General features: G+C 52.8%; 1 protein-coding gene across 1 annotated transcript in view; it reads right to left on the reverse strand.

Moving 5' to 3' along the window:
- Positions 1-20,033, reverse strand: part of KCNN3 (potassium calcium-activated channel subfamily N member 3) — a 149,135-nt gene extending 129,102 nt beyond the window's left edge. Inside the window, exon 1 of the mRNA XM_045545213.1 lies at positions 18,815-20,033. Within this exon, the coding sequence (XP_045401169.1) occupies positions 18,815-19,714 (900 nt within the window). The 5' untranslated portion in view covers positions 19,715-20,033. The remainder of the gene's footprint in view (positions 1-18,814) is intronic.
- Positions 20,034-20,572: the final 539 nt, after the last annotated feature.

Here is a 20,572-nt window from a genome sequence, read left to right on the forward strand (position 1 = left end):
ATCGCACAGGGAGGCCCTGAGGACCGAGGGGAGTCACCAAGGACACAAGCACAGCTGGAGGCTGGGCTGGCCACGCTCTCCTGATGCCACACTGGGGTTGCCTGCAGGGAGGCCGGTGTTTTGAGAAATTGATTCTCAGGTGAATAATAAAGGTGATTTACGTGAACCACATGATTGTAAGACCCCAGATTTCTGCTGGATGTCCTCCTGGGAGTTTCCCCGGCCTCTCAAAGCAGACACGCCCAAGATAGAACTCACCATCTCAACTGTTAACGGTATCCCAGGTCTTTATCTCCTTTAAAAGCAGCACAGGACTGCCTCTCCCCACCCATCACATCCGGTCCATCACCACATCTTGCCAGTTAAAGGTAGCGGCCATTTATTGAGCTGAGAACATTACACGTCATGTTCTCACAACCACTTCGAGGGCTAAGCACCATTACACCCACTTTGCACATGCAGAAACTGAGGTTCAGGGAGACCAGGCAACTTGCCCAACCACACAGCCAGTCACGACCCAAGCTACAACATGAACCCAAGAGAGTGGCTGGCTCCAACACGCCACTGCCATCCCTCCCATAGCTCTGAAAACGGGCAGGAAGAGGGTGTATTCCATCTCCCTCGGGCCTGGCCACGAGCCAGCACTGATTGGCTCCAGAAGGAGAGCCCCCCAGCCAGAGCGGCTAGTGCCAGCTGGCATGGGCACTGTGCCACCCTGCTCTGTGGGACCAGCAGGATGCCTGGCTGCTGGCTGCTTCCCCCTCCAAGAAAGGGCCGGGTTTTGAGCAGAGCAGTGAAGTGACCAACCGCGGTACCTACTTAGACCCTCATACACAACCCAGACATACAGGGGGGAGAAAGGCAAAGTTCAACATGCCACCTCCCCAAAGCCCCTCACTCCCATATCTTCCCTTCCCACTGCCCCCAGCCTGGCTCAAGCCTTCACTTCTCCTCCTCTAGAACTAGTGCGATGACACTGCTCCCAGCTTCCTCCTTCTATAATCCATTCTCCATGCTATGGCTGGATCACACCACTGCTCTGCTCAAAGACCTTCCATTGCTCCCTGTGCCTTTAGGCAAAAGTGCAAACTCCCCAGCCTGGTGTGCAAAGCCCCCATAAGCAGGGGGCTCCAAGTCCCTTTCTAGTCTTCTCTTCCAAGGGCATCCAGGAAAACTTATCTCCTTTGTCCCCCCTGCTGTGAACATCTGGCAATCTCCAACTTTGGGCCTCTGCCCCTACTGTTCCTTCCACTCAGAATACTCTTTCCTTTTTGCCTCATTAAGTCCTACCTTCCTTCAAAACCCAGCTCAACCCCCACTTCTTCTAAGAAGCCTCCAGACATTAATATTCGCAGGCATGCCCTTAACACGATGCTGAACCTCTGGATCGCACTTAGCACGGTCTGCCTTGCCTCGGAGCTCTAGCAGCCTGAACACCCCTCAACCGTGTATGGTCCTTCTCTGGACCCCAACATCCCCAGGGCCAGCACCTGCCATACGGCAGGCGTCAATGAACGTTTGCCCAGTAGGACGACGTCAGAGCTTCAATATATTGGTACAGACCTTTCCCCGACAGCAAGCCCGTCTTTCCCTGGGGCTGGTCCTGAGCTCAGAACACAGGTTTGCTTCTCGAAGTGGCCACTGGGGAATCCTGGCCCACTCACCTCAAAAGGATTCTAGCGATGCCCAGGCTGGCACACTCAGCTGTTTCTCCCCCTGCCAGCAAATCTGCCACTCAACCAGCTCTGTCTCCCACTCACACAGCACAGAAATAATAGCCCTGCATTTTCCTGCAAATTCCGTCTTCCCCAAATGGAGACTTTAGCTCCACCTGTTCAAGGAGACACAGATAAGAACCAAGATGGAGCAGGCCAGGGAGAACAGCCGTGTGGCCTCACAGGGGTCAAGGGGTGGTGGGGAGACTGGGCAATCCCCCCTGATGTCATCATTCAGTTCTGGGCTAGAAAGTTAATCATCTTGCCGCCTCCTGTCTGCTGGCACGTCACAGCTGACTCAGCATTTTTCCCATACAGGCTCCCGCTTGGTCCATACCACAGCCCCACGCGACGCAGACACCACTGCCCCACTTACAGACAAGACCTCCAAGGAAGAAAAGACACAGGGACTAGAAACAAAGGGAAAACTCCACTGAGGCACGAGGAGTCAGGACTTGGACTCAAGCCTGCTGTGCTGGTCCAGGGTCCTCAATGACACAAGCTACTACCCCCCCTTGGGAAAGGGTGAGGGAAGGAGAAGACCTGGAATGGCATGCTGCTGCCGTTAGAAAAGCTGTCTCCTTCGTTGCTCGAGTATCCTCGTAACAAGCCTGCGAGAATGAGTCATCTAAAGCAGGGTTTCTCAACCTCATGCCATTCACACTTTGGCCCGGGGAATTCTTTGTTGTAGGGGGCATTCCTGGCCTCTACACATTAGATGCCTGTAATAATATACCTCCCCTAGTTGTGACAATGAAAAATGTCACCAGACATTGCTAAGTGCTCTCTAAGGAGCACTTAGTTGAGAAGCCCCAATCTAAAGGCACAGGTGGATCCCAGGTCTCATGAAAGGGAGGGCACCTCCCCCTGTTCCCCCTCCTCCCGTCCTAACGGGTGCCTCTTTCTCCCGGGCTCAAGCTACTCCTCCGGCACCTCCAGCCCCTACCAGTTCTGGGGCTTCCTCTGTCCCACCTCCCTCCCCTCTAGGGGCAGAGCGGCCTGCCCACAGGCATTCCTTATGTTGGGCATGGAAGCAGGGAATCAGCATTGTCTGAGAGTCAGCATGGACTAAGTGTCAGCCACTGCACTGAGGTCCTTCACTAACATCACTTCACAAAACACCTGCAAGGCAGGCACCATCACCGCCATGAAACAGATGAGCAAACGGACTCAAAGATTAAATCACTGACATCATACAGCCAACGAGGGTCAGGGTCTGGCTTTGAACCCAGGTCAGAAGGCCTGTTTTCCAGCAGGCCTAGGCTGCCCAGGTGGGGTGGCCTTGGTCTACAGTCCCAAGACCCTCACCTCCAAGCCTAGGTCCCAGCAACAGATGCTAGTAGGACTGGGAGAGGACCTCAAGGCCACTCTCCTCCCAGTCTCAAAGGAAACAGGTGGCTTTCCTGCGTGGTCCCTGAGAGCCTTGGGCTTTCTGCAGGCTTTGGATGCTCAGTGACGTGGGTGCTACACATGACACTGGGGGTCCCCAGGATCTAATCCTCGCCTTCCCCAGCCCAGAGACCTTGAAGAGCTTGTTCCACCTCTCCAGGCTCATTAATCCCTTCCCCCCACATCCCTGTGGAGTTGAAGGTGCTATAAAATTAGGACTGCATGTCTTCAGAGTTTTGTATTATTTCAGTAACTTTCTATAAAATCAGGCTTCCCAGGCATCCTGGGGAACCTTCTGATCATTATGACTCTTTTTATTCATCAAACCGCTCTGGGGTCAGCCTTGAGATTTGACCTTGAAATGTGTACTGACTCAGAAAGACCCTAGCAACGTCCAGGGACCTTGAGGGAGTGGACACCGATAGTGCTGGAGGCACCGAAAACTTTGCTAAATTTTTTAAAAACAAGGCCAGCCGTGCCATGAACTGACCTCTGGAATGCAAGACTGGCCATCCCTTATGGGGCAGGGGCCCAGGCAGAAGACTTCCTCAGCCCCAGGTGCCAGCCTCTGACCTCCACAGCCTCTGGGGCATGTGCTGCCCATGTTACGTTGAAATTGACACTCCTCAAACCTACCAAGTCCAACCACAAGCTCCCTGTCTCTCCCAAAAACTGCTTTTCTCACCGTCTTCTCCATTCAGTTAACAGAAACTCCAGCTTCCAGTAGCTTGGGCCAAGAGTCTTGGCCTTATCCTTGACCTCCCTTCCTCTCACCACTGCCTCCCGCCCCCGCATGACCCTTCATCCAGTCCTTCAGGAATGCCTTCCTTCCAGAGACGCCACAGACTCAGCCACTTTTTACCATCTCACTGCTAACACCCAGGCCCAAACCATCCCCACCCTCATCTGGGCTGTCACCACAGCTTCTTAATGGGGCTCCCTTGCCCTGGCTCCCCACTTCCCTGTCTGTTCCCAAATCTGCAGCCAGAGTAATTCTATGAAAATGTAATTCAGATTTTGTCACTTCTCTACTCTAAGCCCTCTACCTACTCCCATCTCACCCAGGGTAAAAGCCAAACTCCTGGCTGGGCACAATGGCTGACACCTGTAATCCTAGCACTTTGGGAAGCTGAGGCAGGAGGATGGCTTGAGGCCAGGAGTTTGCAACCAACCTGAGCAATATAGTGAGACCCCATCTCTACAAAAAATAGAAGCATTAGCTGGGTGTAGCAGTACACACCTCTAGTCCCAGCTACTCGGGAGGCTGAGGCAGGAGGATCACTTGAACCTAGGAGTTTGAGGTTGCTGTGAGCTATGATGATTCTACTGCGCTCTAGCCCGGGCAAGACAGAGCAAGACCCTGTCTCAAAAAAAAAAAAAAAAAAGCCAAACTCATCACAATGGTCTACAGAGCCTTGCCATGGGCCTCCTTGCTGCCCCAGGCCTGAGCTGCCAATACACTAGACATCAGGCACTGAGCCCTTGCAATGTGGCCAGTGCAACTGGATTTTTACATCCATTTCACTTTAATTAATTTAAATATGAAAACCAATACTCCACTCATTTATTGCAAAATTTTTCAGTATGTTTGCAATAACTTGGGTGTGTAAGTGTACTCTTTGAAATGTTAATTTTATGAACTTTAAATACAGGGCAGGTATTTCCAATGAAGATTTAGTGTCTGATTGAGATGTGCTGTAAGTATAAGATACATACTGGATTTCAAAGACTTAGTATGAAAGATAGAATGTAAAATAGCTCATTAATAATTTTTCACATTGCTTATACATTGAAATGATAATATTTAATACTATTAACATTAATTTCACATTTCTCTTTTCACGTTTTTTAATATGGCCACTAGGAAATTTTAAATGACAGGGGGGCTAGAATTCTGTTTCTAATGACCATTGCTGTCCAGACCACGCCAGACGTGGTCCTGACCCAGGCCCTTCATTTTGCTATTTCCTCCGCCCCAGAGGGCTGGCTCCCTTACCAACTTCACACCCTCCGTCAGACATCACCTTCTCAGTGAGGCCTCCCCTGAGCACTTACATAAAATAACTCTCCCCTCGGAAGTCCCTGCACTCCCATCTAGCTTTAATTTTCTTCATAGCACTTATCACCATCTAACAAAATATATAATTAATTTACATAATTTACTATGAGGTTTACCTACTAAAATGTAAATTCCCCAAGAGCAAAAATTTTTTTTCATGGTTTTTCTCTACTACAGTTGTGCATCGATTGCATAAGAACATTTTGGTCAAAGACGGACCACGAGGACAGTGGTCCCATAAGAATACAACGGAGCTGAAAAATTCCTTTCGCCCAGTACATCTTGATGATCCTGACCCTGTGTAGGCCTAGGCTAATGTGTATGCTTGCGTCTCAGCTTTTAACAAAAAAGTTTTAAAAGTAAAAATAAAAATTAATATTTTAAAAATGCAAAAAGCTTATAGAATGAGAATACAAAGAAAGAAATTATTGTTGTACAGCTGTACAATGTGCTTGTGTCATGTTATTACAAAAGAGTCTAAAAAACTTTATAAAGTAAAAAGTTATAGTAAGCTAAGGTTAATTTATTATTGAAGAAAAAAAATTTATAAATTTAGTGTAGCCTAAGCATACTATTTATAAAATCTACAGCGGTGTGCAGTAACGCCCTAGGCTTTCATATTCACTGACTCACCCAGAGCAACTTTCAGTTCTGCAAGCTCCATTAGTAGTAAGTGCCCTAAACAATTATAACGATTTTTATCTTTTATACCATATTTTTACCGTACCTTTCCTATGTTTAGATATGTTTAGAAACACAAATAGTTACCATTGTGTTACAATTGCCTACAGTATTCAGTACAGTAAATGCTGTACAGGTTTGTAGCCTGGGAGCAACAGGCTATACCATACAGCCTGGGTGCGTGGTAGGCTACACCACCTGGGTGTGTGTAAGTGCACTCTAGCACGCTTGCACAATGATGACATCACCTAACAACTCCTCAGAATGTATCCACATTACGCAATGTATCACTGTATGTCTCAGTGCCTGGAACAATATAGTGGCACATAATAGGCATTCAGTAACTACATGTTGAATGAACAAAATTACCTATTTTTCTGCCTGGGCTCCATACTTTGCTGGAAGTTTCACGTGCCTAGCACATAGTAGGTGCTTGATGATGGCTGTTGAATGGCAAGTTGATCTGTTAGCAGGATCACTGGGGCAACAGAGGCAGCTTAGCTGAGTCATCCCGTGGAAGGTGAAAGCAAGTGCCAAGGGGCCTCAAATCGGACACACTGTCTCCCCCTGCGGACCCCTGCTCCTCTCCCCACACCCAGGAAAACTCCTCGTTATCCCAACAGCCTCGGGTACCCTACAGGAAGACACATTTCTTTCCTTTCCATCCACTTTTTTATTCTCCCAGTGAGAAGACAAATCTGTTTCCCCTCCACCAGAAGGCCTTGAGCCATGGCTACTTACATTATAGTAATTAAATCCCTGCTGCTAGGAGGGTTCAGGAGACAAACAGGCCTCATGCCAAGGGCTGGCCTGCAGGAGGGAGGCCAGCCAGAAGGGCCTGTCTCTCAGCTGTCTCCCGATAGTGAGCAAATCCACTTAGCCACAGTGCCTTCATAGGTTTTCACTTGTGGGGTAGGAAGATGAAAGCCCCCAAGCCCACCCTCCCAACCTGCACCCGTTGAGGAGCAGCTGGGGAGGACTATCACAGCTTTCCTCAGGTCCACCCCCTAAGTGCATCCATCCTCACGACCCTCCTGAGGACGGCCAGTGGAGGAATAGTCCTCCGCAAGCTCACTTCTCTCATTCTCCGGATGACAAAACAGAGGCCCAGAAACCACGTCTCCCCGTGCCTGGTCCAGGGCTTTTCCCTTCACCCACACACTCAGCTGACCTTCTGTGAGTACTCAGCACGAACCAGAAACCATGCGACATGCTCTGCGAACACCAGTATCTCACTTAGGCCTCACAGCAGCCCCAGCAATCGGGTGATGATTAACCTACAAGGAGACTGAGAATCAAAGCTACATGGCCAGTAAGTGACAGAGCCAGCACGGAAGCCCAGCTCTGTCCAGTGTTAAAGCCTGTCCCCACCTTCCAGGCTAGACAGGCTAAAGCCTGTCCTACCTCCGCACAGAAGAAGCAGGGGGTGGGAAGATGAAAGGAATGGAGGCAAGAGGGACCTCCAGGAATTAGAGGGCGGGGAACAGACAGAAGGAATGGGAGACCCAGTCTCAGGCCTGTGGGTCAAATCCAGGCCACGTGTGTGTGGTTTTGTCTCCTTTAAAACTCACATCATCCCCATCATTACATCTCAAAGCCTGCCTGGCGCACCAGCCTGTGAGCTCCGAGTCTGCTCAGTGCTGAATCCCCAGAGCCAATCAGAACACCTGAGGGTGCCCTTGTCTTGCTCCATGACACGCATCCCCGGGGGAGAAAGCATCATCACCCCCACGTACATACAGACCTGGACACTGAGACTCACAGAGGCCAGTTTTCTCAATGAGGTTGCACAGCTAGGAAGACACAGAGCTGGGACAAGAGTACCAAAGTGCATGCTGTGGATGGCCCATGGGAGACTTTCCACAGCCCCAGAGCCCAGTACAGCTCCTGGGGGTTCAACAAACCTCTGTGTCTAAACTCACAGCGTCTCCTCCCCCACCTCCCTGTCCCCCCCCCCCGTGAGCACTGATCCCCCTGGGGCTCTGGGTGCGGTGGTGGGGTGGTGGGTGGGGCACCGTGAAAGGCCGGTGGGTGGGGGTGGACAGCTTCAGGAGAGCTTGAACGACCCCAGTCCAGGGTGCGACCTGCAAAGGCACATCTGCTACACAGGGCATGGGCTTCAGGGACACTCTCCTGGGTTCAAACCATAACTATACCGCTTCCTACTTGTGAGACCCTGGGCAAGTCACTTAACCTCTCTGGGCCTCAGGGCCGTCACCTGTAAAATGGGGGTAATTATACCCACTTCACAGGGATGCTGTGAGGACTGAATAAGATTAGATATGTAAAAGTATAGTAGGACCTTAATAAATATTCATTCTCTTCGCCTCCCCTACTGTCCCCCTTCACTCCTGAATAAAACCTGATGTTGCTTTGGAGTCATTTTTATGGAAGGAAAAAGAAGTTCCCATTTTATGAGAATAGCGTATTCTCCCAAGCCGCTGTGGACAGAAGCATTATATATGATCCCATCCGCCTACAAGGAAACCCTCATGACTCAACCTCCATCCCAGGCTTGCTCTAGGCTTGCATCAATCTCATTTCACTCTTGAGGGATCTTTCCATCGCTGGCACACAGCATGGACCCAATCTGGTGGCTTCTGCCAAAATGACCTCCCACCCGGCTCAGCATCCTTACTACTTGGAGCAGGGAAAGCATCTTGGCAGAACCTAACACCAGGTCCAGCCCAGATCGGGAGGGGCCAGGAACCATGGGCCCAGCTGTGAAGGACCTCGAATGATCCCAGGCCACTGAGCTCTCGGAGGAAACAACGAAGGCAAAACCCGCCATTGACCAGCCTGGACAAGAGCTGCCTGGGTGCCAGGTCTGTCCCACATCAACTCCTCCACCTCCATCCTCAGCGTGAGGAATTAAAATCCCATCTTCTGGATGAAGAGGTTGCTGCTCGAGGCCACACAGCCAAATAGCCAAGAATTGAACCCAGGTCTGTGTTAAAAGCCTGAGCTCTTCCAGGAAGGGTTGGTTGCAAACAATACATTTGGTTGAGGAGCGATCCTCTCAAATCTTTGAGGACACAGACCCTTTGCACTTCTGGGACCTAAAACAGGGCCTGCCACACAGTGGATGTTCAGGATACATTTAGGGAAGAGGGGACAGGAGAAAGAAAAAGAGAGGAAGGACTAAAACCCAGAACACCCGATTCCAGCTACACCTTTGCCATGTACAACGCTGAGTGGCCTTGGGGTCATTTAAGGAAGAGGATAGTCCCTGCCCTGCCTTTCTCACAGGGGCGGAAGGGCTGTGTAGGGGCCATGTCCACCCAGGCTGGCACACATGGCTGGTCCATGGAGCCTGGCCATTCAGGGTAGGTATGGTGCCAAACCAGGCCACCAGCTGCCCCTGAGGAGGCATCCCCTGGGCCATCCACCAATGCCATCCAGCTCTGAGCTCCTCCAAAGGCAGTGGCCCAAGCCAGAGCAACATGCCTGGCCCAAGCCCTCACCATGGGAGAAGAAACATCACCCAGGTCAGGGGATCCAGGCATTCCCATGTGTGGGAGCCAACATCTTCCCCACTGGAAACTGGAAAAGAAAGAAAATAGCTAAAACCCCATTTGTTAAAATCAGAAATATTCTCAAAAGGGAAAAAATGCTCTGTAAGGATCCTGCTCCTGGAACCTTGTGAGGATGCCAGCAGGTGCCGGCTCACGCAAAGGGAAAGGAGGAACTACCATCTGCTGGCAGCCCCAGGGTGTACCGGCCACAGGCTGGCTACTTGCCCAACCATTATCAAGTGTAAGTCTCACCAGGCTAGTGAATGTCGTGATCCCCATTTACAAATGGGAAAACTGAAGCTCGGAGAGTTTGAGTCACAGACCTTAAGGCAAACCAGCAGTAAGGGGTGGGTCAGAATTAGCACCCACAGGGCCCCCTTCCATTCGGAGCCACCTACAGGTCCACAAGGAGTGGTGGCTCAGGCTAGTCAGGACATCACCTCTCTCCTCCTCCTACTTGCCGGGTGACCTCGGGCAAGGCACCCACCTTATGGGCTTCTCTATCTTTGAGCTGAAGCTAAACACCAAACAACCGTCCTTGTGGATGCCGGCTGGCAGGCCCGGTGCCTGTGAGCTCCAAGGGGCAGGCACCAACCCCTTCAGCCCGTGAGGAGTGTCCTGTAAGCCAGTCCCTGTTCACTTGACACTAAGCACCACTCCTGTCCTTTGAGAAAAATGCCCAACAAGCTGACTCAAAAATAACAGATGCCAATTTGCATATTATTTCACACATCATTTGCATGTTGTTCATTTAGTATCACCAAGGCTCTGCTCAGAATACAACTCTGGTTACCTTGCAACCAGGCCTTGTGAAAAAAAAGCATGGCTTCCACGCAGGGCCAGCCCTGGTCCCCTGGCACGTCCCTCCCCTGCCCAGCTGCTCCTGGTGCCCCTTGGCACCTGGCTGGGAATGTCACCAACTGCCACGGCCCTGGCGCTCCAAGCAGGGTGAAAGGGACAGAAAGAACCTTTTGAATTCTATTATAGAAAGCACCCTGACTCAAGTCTTGCAGGGAAAATTGTGTTCTCTTGACGACACATCAAGCAAGCTGTAGCACTTCTCTTCCTGTCCCAGGCCTGCCTCCTGGTTGGCCCTCTCCCCGCAGCCCTGCTCTCTCAGCCTCTTTCTGCCTGGTCATCATGTGTCCCCCTGACCTTTCTCCAGGCCTCTCAGCCTCTGGCCTGGCCCCATGGGTTTATTTTTGTTCTCTCTCCACCTGTCCGATTTGCATGTCCACACCCAATGAGCTATGCCCAGGCCACAGATTGCTGACTCTGAGTGCAGAATAACTGGGCCCCACGAGGTAAGAAGGCTCCAGAAGCCCAGCCCAGGCCAACACTACAGCCCTGCCTTCCAGGGAACAGCCCACTTCCCTCTCACTTATGCAGAGTCACCCACTGAGACCCACCCAGAACATGACTGGGTAGCTTGTCACCGAGGTGAGGCCATTTGATTTTATGAGAAAAGAGGCACACTCCTTATATGCTCTCCTAGCAAGGACACCATCTCCTCTATAGCAACCTTCAGCGTGTGGACGGGTGTCATGCACTTGTGTCCCTCTGTCTCGGTCCTCCGGGTGGCACTGCCTAACAACCACTCTAATAACAGCAACAGTTGACAGATACCAAGGCTCAGAGTGTGGCGGCTCTGTGCTGGGTACTATGCGACAGGTAGGAGCTGTGATTCCCTCTTAACATCTGAGGAAACAGCTTCTGGGTTCAGTAAACTCCCCGAGGACCCACCACTGGTACGCTGCTGAGTCCGGATTCAGACCCAGATCCCAAGTCCTTCACTACCACGCCAGGCTGCGCATGCCAGTTACGGTCACCTCTGAGACACGAAGAACATCAGGTCTTCGGTCCTAAGTGTGCAGAAGCCTGAGCCCCTGGCAATTACGATACTAACTAAATATTAAATCTGTCACTGTGCCCTCGCCCTTGACATGAGCATCTCACTCCCTGCCCAGAACCTCTTGGGATGGGGCAGTCCCAGCAACGTTCCCAGTCCCCTCCTGCCTCCCTACCTGCCCCTGTGTACACCACATGGCAGAAACCTCAAGTTGTCCCGCACACCCAGCTCTGTTCCCTGCACATTCTGCCCAGGACCCTCCCATCCTGGCTTGTCCAATCCTTCTGGGAGTCTCCTCAACGTCCCCGGCCTGAGTGACTGTCTCCCTCCCCAGTGCTCCCAAGCACCAACACCATAAACCGCAGGCAGCTGCATCAATGTTGTCTGGGCGCACGCCTGACAGCCCCAAAAACATGAGTTTGAGGACTATGGCTTGCTCGTCTCTGTGATGGAGTGTGATCCGGAATCAGAATACAAAGCCCTGGAGCAGGAAGAGAGTTCAGCTTTTATTTTTAAGCTAGAGAAACAGAGGCCCAGAGAGGTGAAGGGACTTGACAAAGATCACAGAATAAGCTGGAAGCAAGAGGGGAAGCACCTCCTCAGGGCTCCTTCAAAGCAAGGACAGCACGTTCCTCAGCACTAACTGCCGCTGACGGAGCTGAAGGACAGAGTGAGGTACAGGCAGGGAAGTAGAAAAATGGGACTCAAGAATGAAGAAAATTCTAGAACCAGGAATACAGAAGCCGTCAAATCCCCAGCAGAGCTTTGGGGTGGGGTTCGGAAGAGAGAAACCAGCAGTGCACTAGAGACCTGAGACCTCCTTCTAGAACCATCTCTCCTGAGACGGGCACCTGGAGTAAATCGCTCAACCCTGTTACTACCTGGAGGAAGTCCTAAAACTGTGCCGCTCAGTTTTCTCATCTGTGAACACAGTTGGTTGTGATGAGTCCTGGGGCCATCATGGGGACCATGAGGGACAGCAGGCATGAAAATACCTTGTGATGTGAGATGCGGGGCCATGTGTCTTGCCCCAGCGTGTAGCCACACAGCCAGGAAGGAGCCAAGAGCAAGGCAGGGTGAGGGGGGTGGGAGGACCGTGTGTGGAAGTGTGAGTCGGGTCTGGGGTCTGCCTGGTTCCCTGGGGGTGGAGGCTGGGGTGCTGGGGGCTGTGGCAGGAGCCCGGACCAGCCCAGGCCTTTGCAGGATGGGCAGTCATTTCCTCTGAAATCCCCACACCTACGCCCCTCACAGCCTGAGAGCCCCTAGTATCGCCCCGAGGGCAGTATCACCAGACCCTCAGAGGGGAGGCATCTCAAGGACTGTCCAGGGTCTGTCCACAATCTCACGCTGAACCCAGGCCACCCCAGGGACCTTGCCCTGGCCGCCCCTCAAACACCGTTTTCTCTTTGTACCCGCACTAGTCTCTCCCAGCCTCCATCAAGCCCTTCCTGCCCAACTCTGGGTAAAGTTCCTCCCATCCTAGCCTTTTGCATCATGGGTCTCAGGTCCATAAACTCGATTTGTCTCTTTTAAGAACAAAAGCAATTTATCCAACAGCAGCAGGCAAGGGAAGGGGCATGAACTTGAGAGTCCAGCAGCCCCGGGTTTTGATCTCAGTGCCACCACCAGTAGCATCAGCTCCTAACAAAGGGGCCACGACCACCACCTACTTCTAGGACTCTCAGATGCAAGTCAGCCCAGCGCTCAACACTCGGTCCTTGCCTTTCCCTCTCATCACTCAGCAGCATTCTCGGGCCCAACACCACGCTGGGCACAAACACAAAGCAGTGCGGTCCCTGCGCCCCCACCCCTCCCTTCCCTCAGACCCCAGCTGAGCTCCTGGGGGTGGAAGGACAGGGTGGGGGCAGGGCACCTAAAAACCCATTAGCCTCCTCCCAACTTTCCTCACCAGAAGAAAAGGTACTAGAATTTTCCTCCCTACAGCTCTAGAGAACAGCACAGTCTTAGAATTCCCCACCCTCATTATTTAAAGAGGAATAGGTGGCTTTCTTTCTTGCTCTCCCTTTGGGGTTTTGAAAGAAAGAGAAGAAAAACAGCTACACATGAACACACTGGCACTGGCGTGCCTGTCACTGAGCTGAGCAAAGTGGCATCTCATCAATATGCAGCTGCCCCTCACAACCCCCCCCACACTCTCGTTTTCTACCCCAAATGCGCTTTACAAATAACCGCAAGACAACCAAAGATCTCTATTCTGATTTTTATATTTCCATCCGGGCCTCAGATTCACTACAGAGGTTACTCAAGTTTCTTTTTCTCTTAATTTTCTTTACCTTATATTTTTTAAAAGCAGATTTTTTGACCATGGCCTCACAAGATCTCCCTTCCTGAAAGCTCAATAAGAGAAACACATGGCTATAAAATAGCTTTCTAATTAGCGTGTACAGGAGAGAAATGCCCCAGCCGTTAAGCCGCCCAAGCGCCCGCCCGGGCAACACCGCCTGCGGGGAAGGGAAGTCCGGATGTGTTATGAAGTCTTTCCCCCAGGACAGTTATAAATAGTGTGATGACACTCAAAGGATAAGTACATACAAAAAGTTAGCTGCCCCCCTGTGGGCTACAAATGTTTGACTCATTTGCAGACTGTCCACAAAGATTATAAATAAAGTCACCACCAATGGGGGCGGGGGTAGAAGAGCCTGTTTTCACACTGCCAAAGCTTGCCCTGCTCGGGGCCAGCACACTCAGTGTGACCCGTGAAGATAAGATGTGTGCCTGGGGCCCTTCGCAGCTGGCCCTCAGGCTCCTGCCTGTAGCCAAATCGTTTATGCACATTCTGCTGCCTTCTGCAACCCTGTCCTGCAGGTCATCCCACAGGGGGGGTCCATAGAAAGGAGTCTGTCCTATTCCTACTTTCCCATCATGCCTGAAACCACTGACACCAATGCCCCAAGGCATCTCCTCTGGAAACATCAGGACATCCCCTGATAGCCAACAACCTGTCCCAAAGCGGCACCTGAGTCTGAGCAGAAGGTACACAGACAGTCGCCCAGCCGAGCCCAGGCTGCTGCTTGCAGACAAGACCTCCGTGAGCAGGGAGGGCAGAGAGCAGAACTGGGACCAGTGATACTGCTCAGTCATTGGGCTGGAAGCTGGGGGTGGACTCAGTGACCTCTGTGAGGTCAGCAAAGAGACAGACAACGCATTGGCCTAAGGGACACCATTCTCTTTGAGGAGTGGATGGCCAGGGGACCAGACTCCCCTGGGCATGCAGAGAAGCCCCGGCCATCAGAGTGGCTTCTCACAAGGTGATCTGAAAAAGGAAGAGTAACTAGAGGTGAGAAAGGAAGGCACCCACAGAAGTAGACAGGGTAACCGGGTAAGTGCCTTTCCACCAGGCCTCTTTCTGTGGCCTGCGTTACTCCCACAAGGCCAGGCAGGGGCAGCAGGGAGGAGCCCAGGGGCAGGAAGTCGGTGGGGCAGGCAAGAGCCAGGCATGAGGGGGCAGAGGACAGGCTCTGCCTGGAAGGTGAAACTCAGACCAGTTTCAGGCCAGGGGTGGGGAAGTGGTTTGAGGTGTAGGAACTGCTAGGAAAGAAGAGCCACCCTGCTGCACCAGCGTCCGCTAAGACTACCCCTAGCCCGACCACTGAGGTCCCTGAGAAATAAAGGCCACTGGTGAGTTGCCAGCTCAGCCACCAACACAATGGCAGGGTGAGGGTGGTAAAGTCCAAGCCTGGGGGAGGGGGAGGGCAGGCCAGGCCCCCATCCCTAACTCTGTCTGGACCCAGTGAAGCAAGCACAGCAGGCAGCTTAAGACAACCAACTGGGTTTGCCACAAACCAGCTCTAGGAGAAAATACGGAACACCAGGAACCACTCCCCAGATGCTCACTGCTCTAACCTTGACAGGCACTGAGAGGTAGAGAGAAGCCCCAGACAGTGTCACCAAGATTTCTCACCAGGATCTCTAGACCTGGCCTTGTCATGGTGTCTGAGCCTTCAGAGAGTAAATCCACCTATTTTTAAAAAAAAAAGAAAAGAAAAGAAACACAGACTCCTCATTCAGTTCAAGGGGAGCCCAGTTCTTTTAGGAGCCTATCAGGGCCATCTCGGGCATCTCCGGCATTTGGTCTCCTGGCCCTGGCATAATAAAAAGCAGCTCTCCTCTCATCTGAGCTCGCCCCACCCCCTGCTCCAGCAATGCCTCCTAGCAGAGCTTCCTCCCAGTGTCAGCGCCTGCCTACCGTGAGGGTGGGAGCTGGGGATCGTTCTGTCCCCATTGCTCAACCTCCTCATGCTGGCTCCGTTTGCATTAATTTTGAACATGCTCAGGGCACATGCATGTTCCTTTCCAAGAGACCCAGGACTTTGTGGTGAGTTCCTTCCCCGGTAACAGGCATCAGCCAAAGATAGGTGAACAGGAAGGCCACAACCCCGTGGGAAAAAAAGCAGAGAACTTCAGAAAGCAGTAGCTCAGGCACAAGGTTAGTAAGTCTTCCAACACTTGGAGAAAATCTTCAATCACATGTGTCCCCTCCCAAGAGCCTTTGAGTGGGAACTGCCACTGTCAGGGCAGAATTACCCAATCTGACTAGGGTCCCTGAGGTCATCCTGTCCATCCTCCTGCCTCCAGATGGGCCAGCAAAGCAACCAGACACACAAAGCTTTCCAGCAAAACAGGGAGTCACCCATCCCTCCCCAGGGTCCAGCGAACGTGGTGATTCTTCCTTCTAACCCAAACCCCCTTGCCACAAATAGAGTCTATTTCCTCCACAAGGCTGGGAAACAGACGCTCACCTCCCCCCACAACAGATCCATGTTTAAAGGTGGTCTCCAGTCAGACCCAACCCCTTCTCAGAACTTCTTCCCTTCAAGATACTTCTCACTCCATTGACAAGTCTTAGTTCCCCATCTGTTAAGGCCCCAACTAATTCTAGAGCCAGAGTTAGATAACAGAGGAAAAAAGACATCTCTTTTCCTCTTATCATCATCATCAATAACAATCACTATAGATACCATTTGTTGAGCAGGCACTTATCTAATTTAATTCTCCCCACTTGACAGCAGGGGAACCATGCTCGAAAAGCTACATGACCTTCGGTATCAATCTCTGGTGTGTAAAGAAAAGAAAAAAACTGGGGGTAGGGAGAGAAAAGAAAAAAACCTGCATGACTTGTCCCAGATCGCACAAATGGAAACGGCAAAGCTGGGATTCCAACTTTGGTCCAATTCTTTGAAACGATCCTATTTGCCTCCAGGAGAGAAAGGAATATCTGCCTTGGCCCGGCCGTGTCCACAGGACCTGGCACATAGGAGGCACCCAGAAAACACGTGTGTCATAAATGACTCCAAACATGGATGGACAGGTGGAAGGATGGGTGAGTAGGTAGGCAAATTAAAGTGAGCCCTGCTTATCATGATACCGGCCCCAACGTGCACTGGAAGTGGCCACCCCACCAGCTGAGACAAGCAGGACATTCTCAGGTGCCACCCCCTCTGTGCTGCCATCAGCCAGAGGGGTAGTCAGTTTAGAAATGGGGGAAGCCAAGCACCTCAGGTGGCCTCACCCTTCAATCACCGAAAGTCTGCCTGCCCCAGCTCTGGGAAAGCCCCTTTCCCTGAGTCCTCCATCAGGAGTGGCACCTGCCCAGTGGTGAGCCTCTCCTCACATTAAGACAAACGTGCATGGATCCCACATTGGGATCTGTGCACAGCCAGTCTCTGGGAAGAGCCGTTTCCTCCAGAGCCCCAACCACGGTGTCCCTGAAAGAAGAGGTGCTGGTCTTGCCCCTCACCACCCCCCAGCACTTGGGCCTTCATCAGTTTCCCCCAGCAAGGGCCCCTGGTCCCCGCAGAGGGTGACTGGAGAGAGCTAAGCCTGTGACCAGGGCAGCTGCCAGCCCTGCCAAGGCTGCCCGCCCCATCTCCCGGAGTGCCCAGCAGGAGAGGCGGTTCTGAGAAGGCAGCGAGCAGAAGGACCCGCAGACTCAGAGGCTCATTACAGGGAATGACTAAGTGAGCTGCGATTCCAGGGGAAACCCCACTCGCTTCTGCTCACGGAGGGGCTCATCCTTGAGCTATTTAGACTAAGGCAGCTTCCAGGTGCTGCCCTCGACTGGGGCAATCCCCTTAGAGCAGCCGGGTCCCTGGAGGACCCTCTGCCTGGAAGCCTTGGTTTTGGCTATTCAGGTTGTCTTGACAGGTCTGCCCCACTCGTCTCCAGGGCAGGCAAGTCTGCCCATCCCCGGTTACAGCGAGATGCTGGGAATGGGGGAAATCCGATCAGCACCTCCTAGGTTTTTGCGGCTGGATTTCAACAAGGAATGTGACAGTCTCGCAGCAGCTGTGCCCTGCCTGAAACAAGCTCTATTTGAAACCTCCAACAGCTGAACCCCTCCCAGCTATCTGCCGGCCAGCCCGCCCAGCCACCCCCTGCCCAAAATGACAAATAGAGAAATCCAAGCAACAAGCAGGCATACGCATACATGTACACACACCCCCCAACAAATTGGGGTGAGGGGTATAACGGGAAAAAAGCCACTTGTCCAATGATTCCCCAGGTCTCTAAGCCTTCCAGCCCGCAGCAGGAGGGCTCCTCTGTGAGCAGAGCATGGACAGAAACCCACCTTCCTCAATCTCCATTCCCTGTGGGAGGGAAGCCCCCTCCTCCATCTTGGGGCTGCACTGAGAGGCTGGAGCAGTGGGGCCAGCTCCCCCTAAAGCCAGTGCCTGCTGCTCTCCATCTGGGCGCACACATACACTCATCTTTATTTATCCCAAGAGAAGGAGTAGGGGTGGGAGGGGAGAACTGGGGCTGAGCTGGGGGTGCAGGCTCCCAGGGACCGCCCGGGAAGCCCTGTCATCCCATCCCAAGATGAGGTGCTCCCCCCAGCTGATGCCAAGGCAGCGCCCATCTGCTCTCCCCGGGTAACACCTGTAGCCATTTTTATCAGGAGATGTTTACAAAGCAGCAGCAGGTTTATTCTGAGTCCTCTTTCCTGAGGGAAGGGACCACTGATTTCCTCCACCTATATTTTTACCCTGACGCCCTCAGGAGACTCGGGTCACGGGTGGTTTTCTATTTTGCTAGAGTCTCTCTAAGAAGAGGGAAATAGAAACTTGGGAAGAGAGGGAGAAGCCAAGGAGAGAAGGGACTTGGGCAATGGTATGGAATCCCCGCCCCCCACCCAGACATTTATTTCTTTTTTATCCTCAAGAAAATGGAGTGGAGCAGGGAGGGGAGGAGAAGAGGGGAAGTCGCAGGAACTGGCAAACACATCAAGGCAGAGTGTAATTAATTGGTGCGTTAAGCTGCTGGGTTATGCTTTAGTACGAGTGAGCCAGGAGGAAAAAACGATTTCTCAGAAGGGATTCTTTAATCCTCCCTAACACAGAGTCTGCATATTAGACACAGTGTATGGGGATGCCCACCCCTGAAGGAAGCGGGGAATGAATTCTCCCGGGATCAAGAAGGAAAACCATGGGAAGTTAGAGTGTTCAATATAACTGAGCAAACGCCTCTCATCACTACCACCACCTCTCTCTCTGTCTCTCCACCTCATTCTCTCTCTCTCTCAAAATCTCTCACTTGCTACCTACATATTCCTTTTGTTCAAGGTATAAAGAGAAACCACAGCCCCTACCTTTGAGTACAAACCCCAAGAGAGCTCGGTCTCTATCACCATAACAACAATTCCAAACATCCCAAAAATCAGAGCATAGTCACTCAGTCGCTTTCTCTTTTCAAACAGGGCCCTCCTGTGTCCCAGCTTATAGCCAATGTTTTGGTTTTTCCGCTTGTTGGCTTTGGGGAAGGTGGTGCTGCTGGCGGTGGTGCCGGCATGCTGGTGGTTGTGGGTGGCGTTGGGGTGATGGAGCAGGGTCTGGTGGGCATGGTTGTCCTCCCGGGAGGAGATGACAATCTCCGGGGGGTTGCTGGGGCTGAAGAGCTGGAGGGGTTGGCCCTCAGGCTCGGCCTCGATGAGGTTCCTCCGGGAGGCGCTGAGGCGGCTGAGGGGCTTCATGACCCCACCGCTGTACTTGCAGGAGCTCATGGCGATCTCCGTGAAGGGGTTGCTGTCCCGCCGGTGCACCAGGGGGCTGGCCTGCCGGTGCCGGCTGCCTCCACCAGGCCCACTTGTGGCTGTGGAACTTGGAGAGTGGCCAAGCAAGTGGTCATTGAGATTGAGCTGGCTGCCTTGCCTGGAGGAAGGGTGGAGGATGGCGGTGGAGTTGGATGAAGCGGGGCCCCTGAAAGCGGTGGGAGAGGAGTGCAGCAGGCCGGGGTGGACGGGCTGGCTCTGGAGTTGGGCGAGCTGAGACAGGGGATGCGGTGGCTGTTGCTGCTGCTGCTGCTGAAGCTGCGGAGGCTGAGGCTGCAGCGAGGGTCCCGGGGGCTGCTGGGGGGCTGCTGGTGGCGCTGGCGGCGGTGGTGGCTGCTGCTGCTGCTGCTGCTGCTCATCCCCAGAGGATGGACAGGGGCACTTGGGGTCTTCATCCAGGTCCCCCACCCCCGAGTCATGGAAGTGCCCAGAAGTGTCCATCTTGGGGCCTGGCGGTATTCCCTGCAGCACAACCCCCCACCCCAAAGCCACCCTCGCTCCAAAGATGTCCTCAAAGAAAGCCAGGCATCCAAGCTCCCCCACCAGAGTGTCTTGGCTCCAGTCCTCTCTCTTTGGCTTGCTTCGGTTCTCTGGGGCTGCCTGGAGTCCAGACGCTGCCACTCAAGAATGCATTGTATTGGGCAGGGAGGAAGGGCAGGAGGGGAGCTTGGAGAAAGCAGAAGGGGGGAGAAAGAACTCTGTCTCAGGAGGTGGTCCTCTAGGAGCGTGCGAGGCCAGGCTCAGCTTCACTCCTCGCTGGCTCAATAGCTTCGCTCTCCTCCTCCTGCCGCTGTTATATCGTAAGCCAAGCCCACTTATTAGCAGCTGGTCTCATTGGCTTGGCTGCACTCTCAACCGCCTCCTAGCTCCGCCCCCTAAGGAGGCTCCTCCCCGGAGGAGGGGCCTGCCGTCCTCGGCTCCGGGCCCCAGTGGCAGCGCAGCGAGCGCTGGGAACTGTAGTTTTTGCTCCACCACTCCCGAGCTGAGCAGCTGCCCTCTTTGCTCTGGCAGGTATGGCCAAATCCCACAAGCCCACGGCGATAAGGGATGTACGCTCACGCGGGCGACGGGAGGAGGGACAGACGGCCTCCTAAGGAACGGAGCTGTGCACCACGATGAGGGGGCAGGGAGAGGGAAAGACGAATACCTAATAATGGCCAGTCTACGATAGGTTGTTTCACATGTTATCCAGATACTATACATTCTCCAAACACAGTGCCCAAGGAAGTGGGCATTATGTTCTCATTTTACAAACTCAAAAACTGATGCTCAGAGATGCTGAGTAACAACGTCAAGGTC

This window comes from Lemur catta, chromosome 3, assembly GCF_020740605.2.
Source record: "Lemur catta isolate mLemCat1 chromosome 3, mLemCat1.pri, whole genome shotgun sequence".
NCBI classification, from domain to species: domain Eukaryota; kingdom Metazoa; phylum Chordata; class Mammalia; order Primates; family Lemuridae; genus Lemur; species Lemur catta.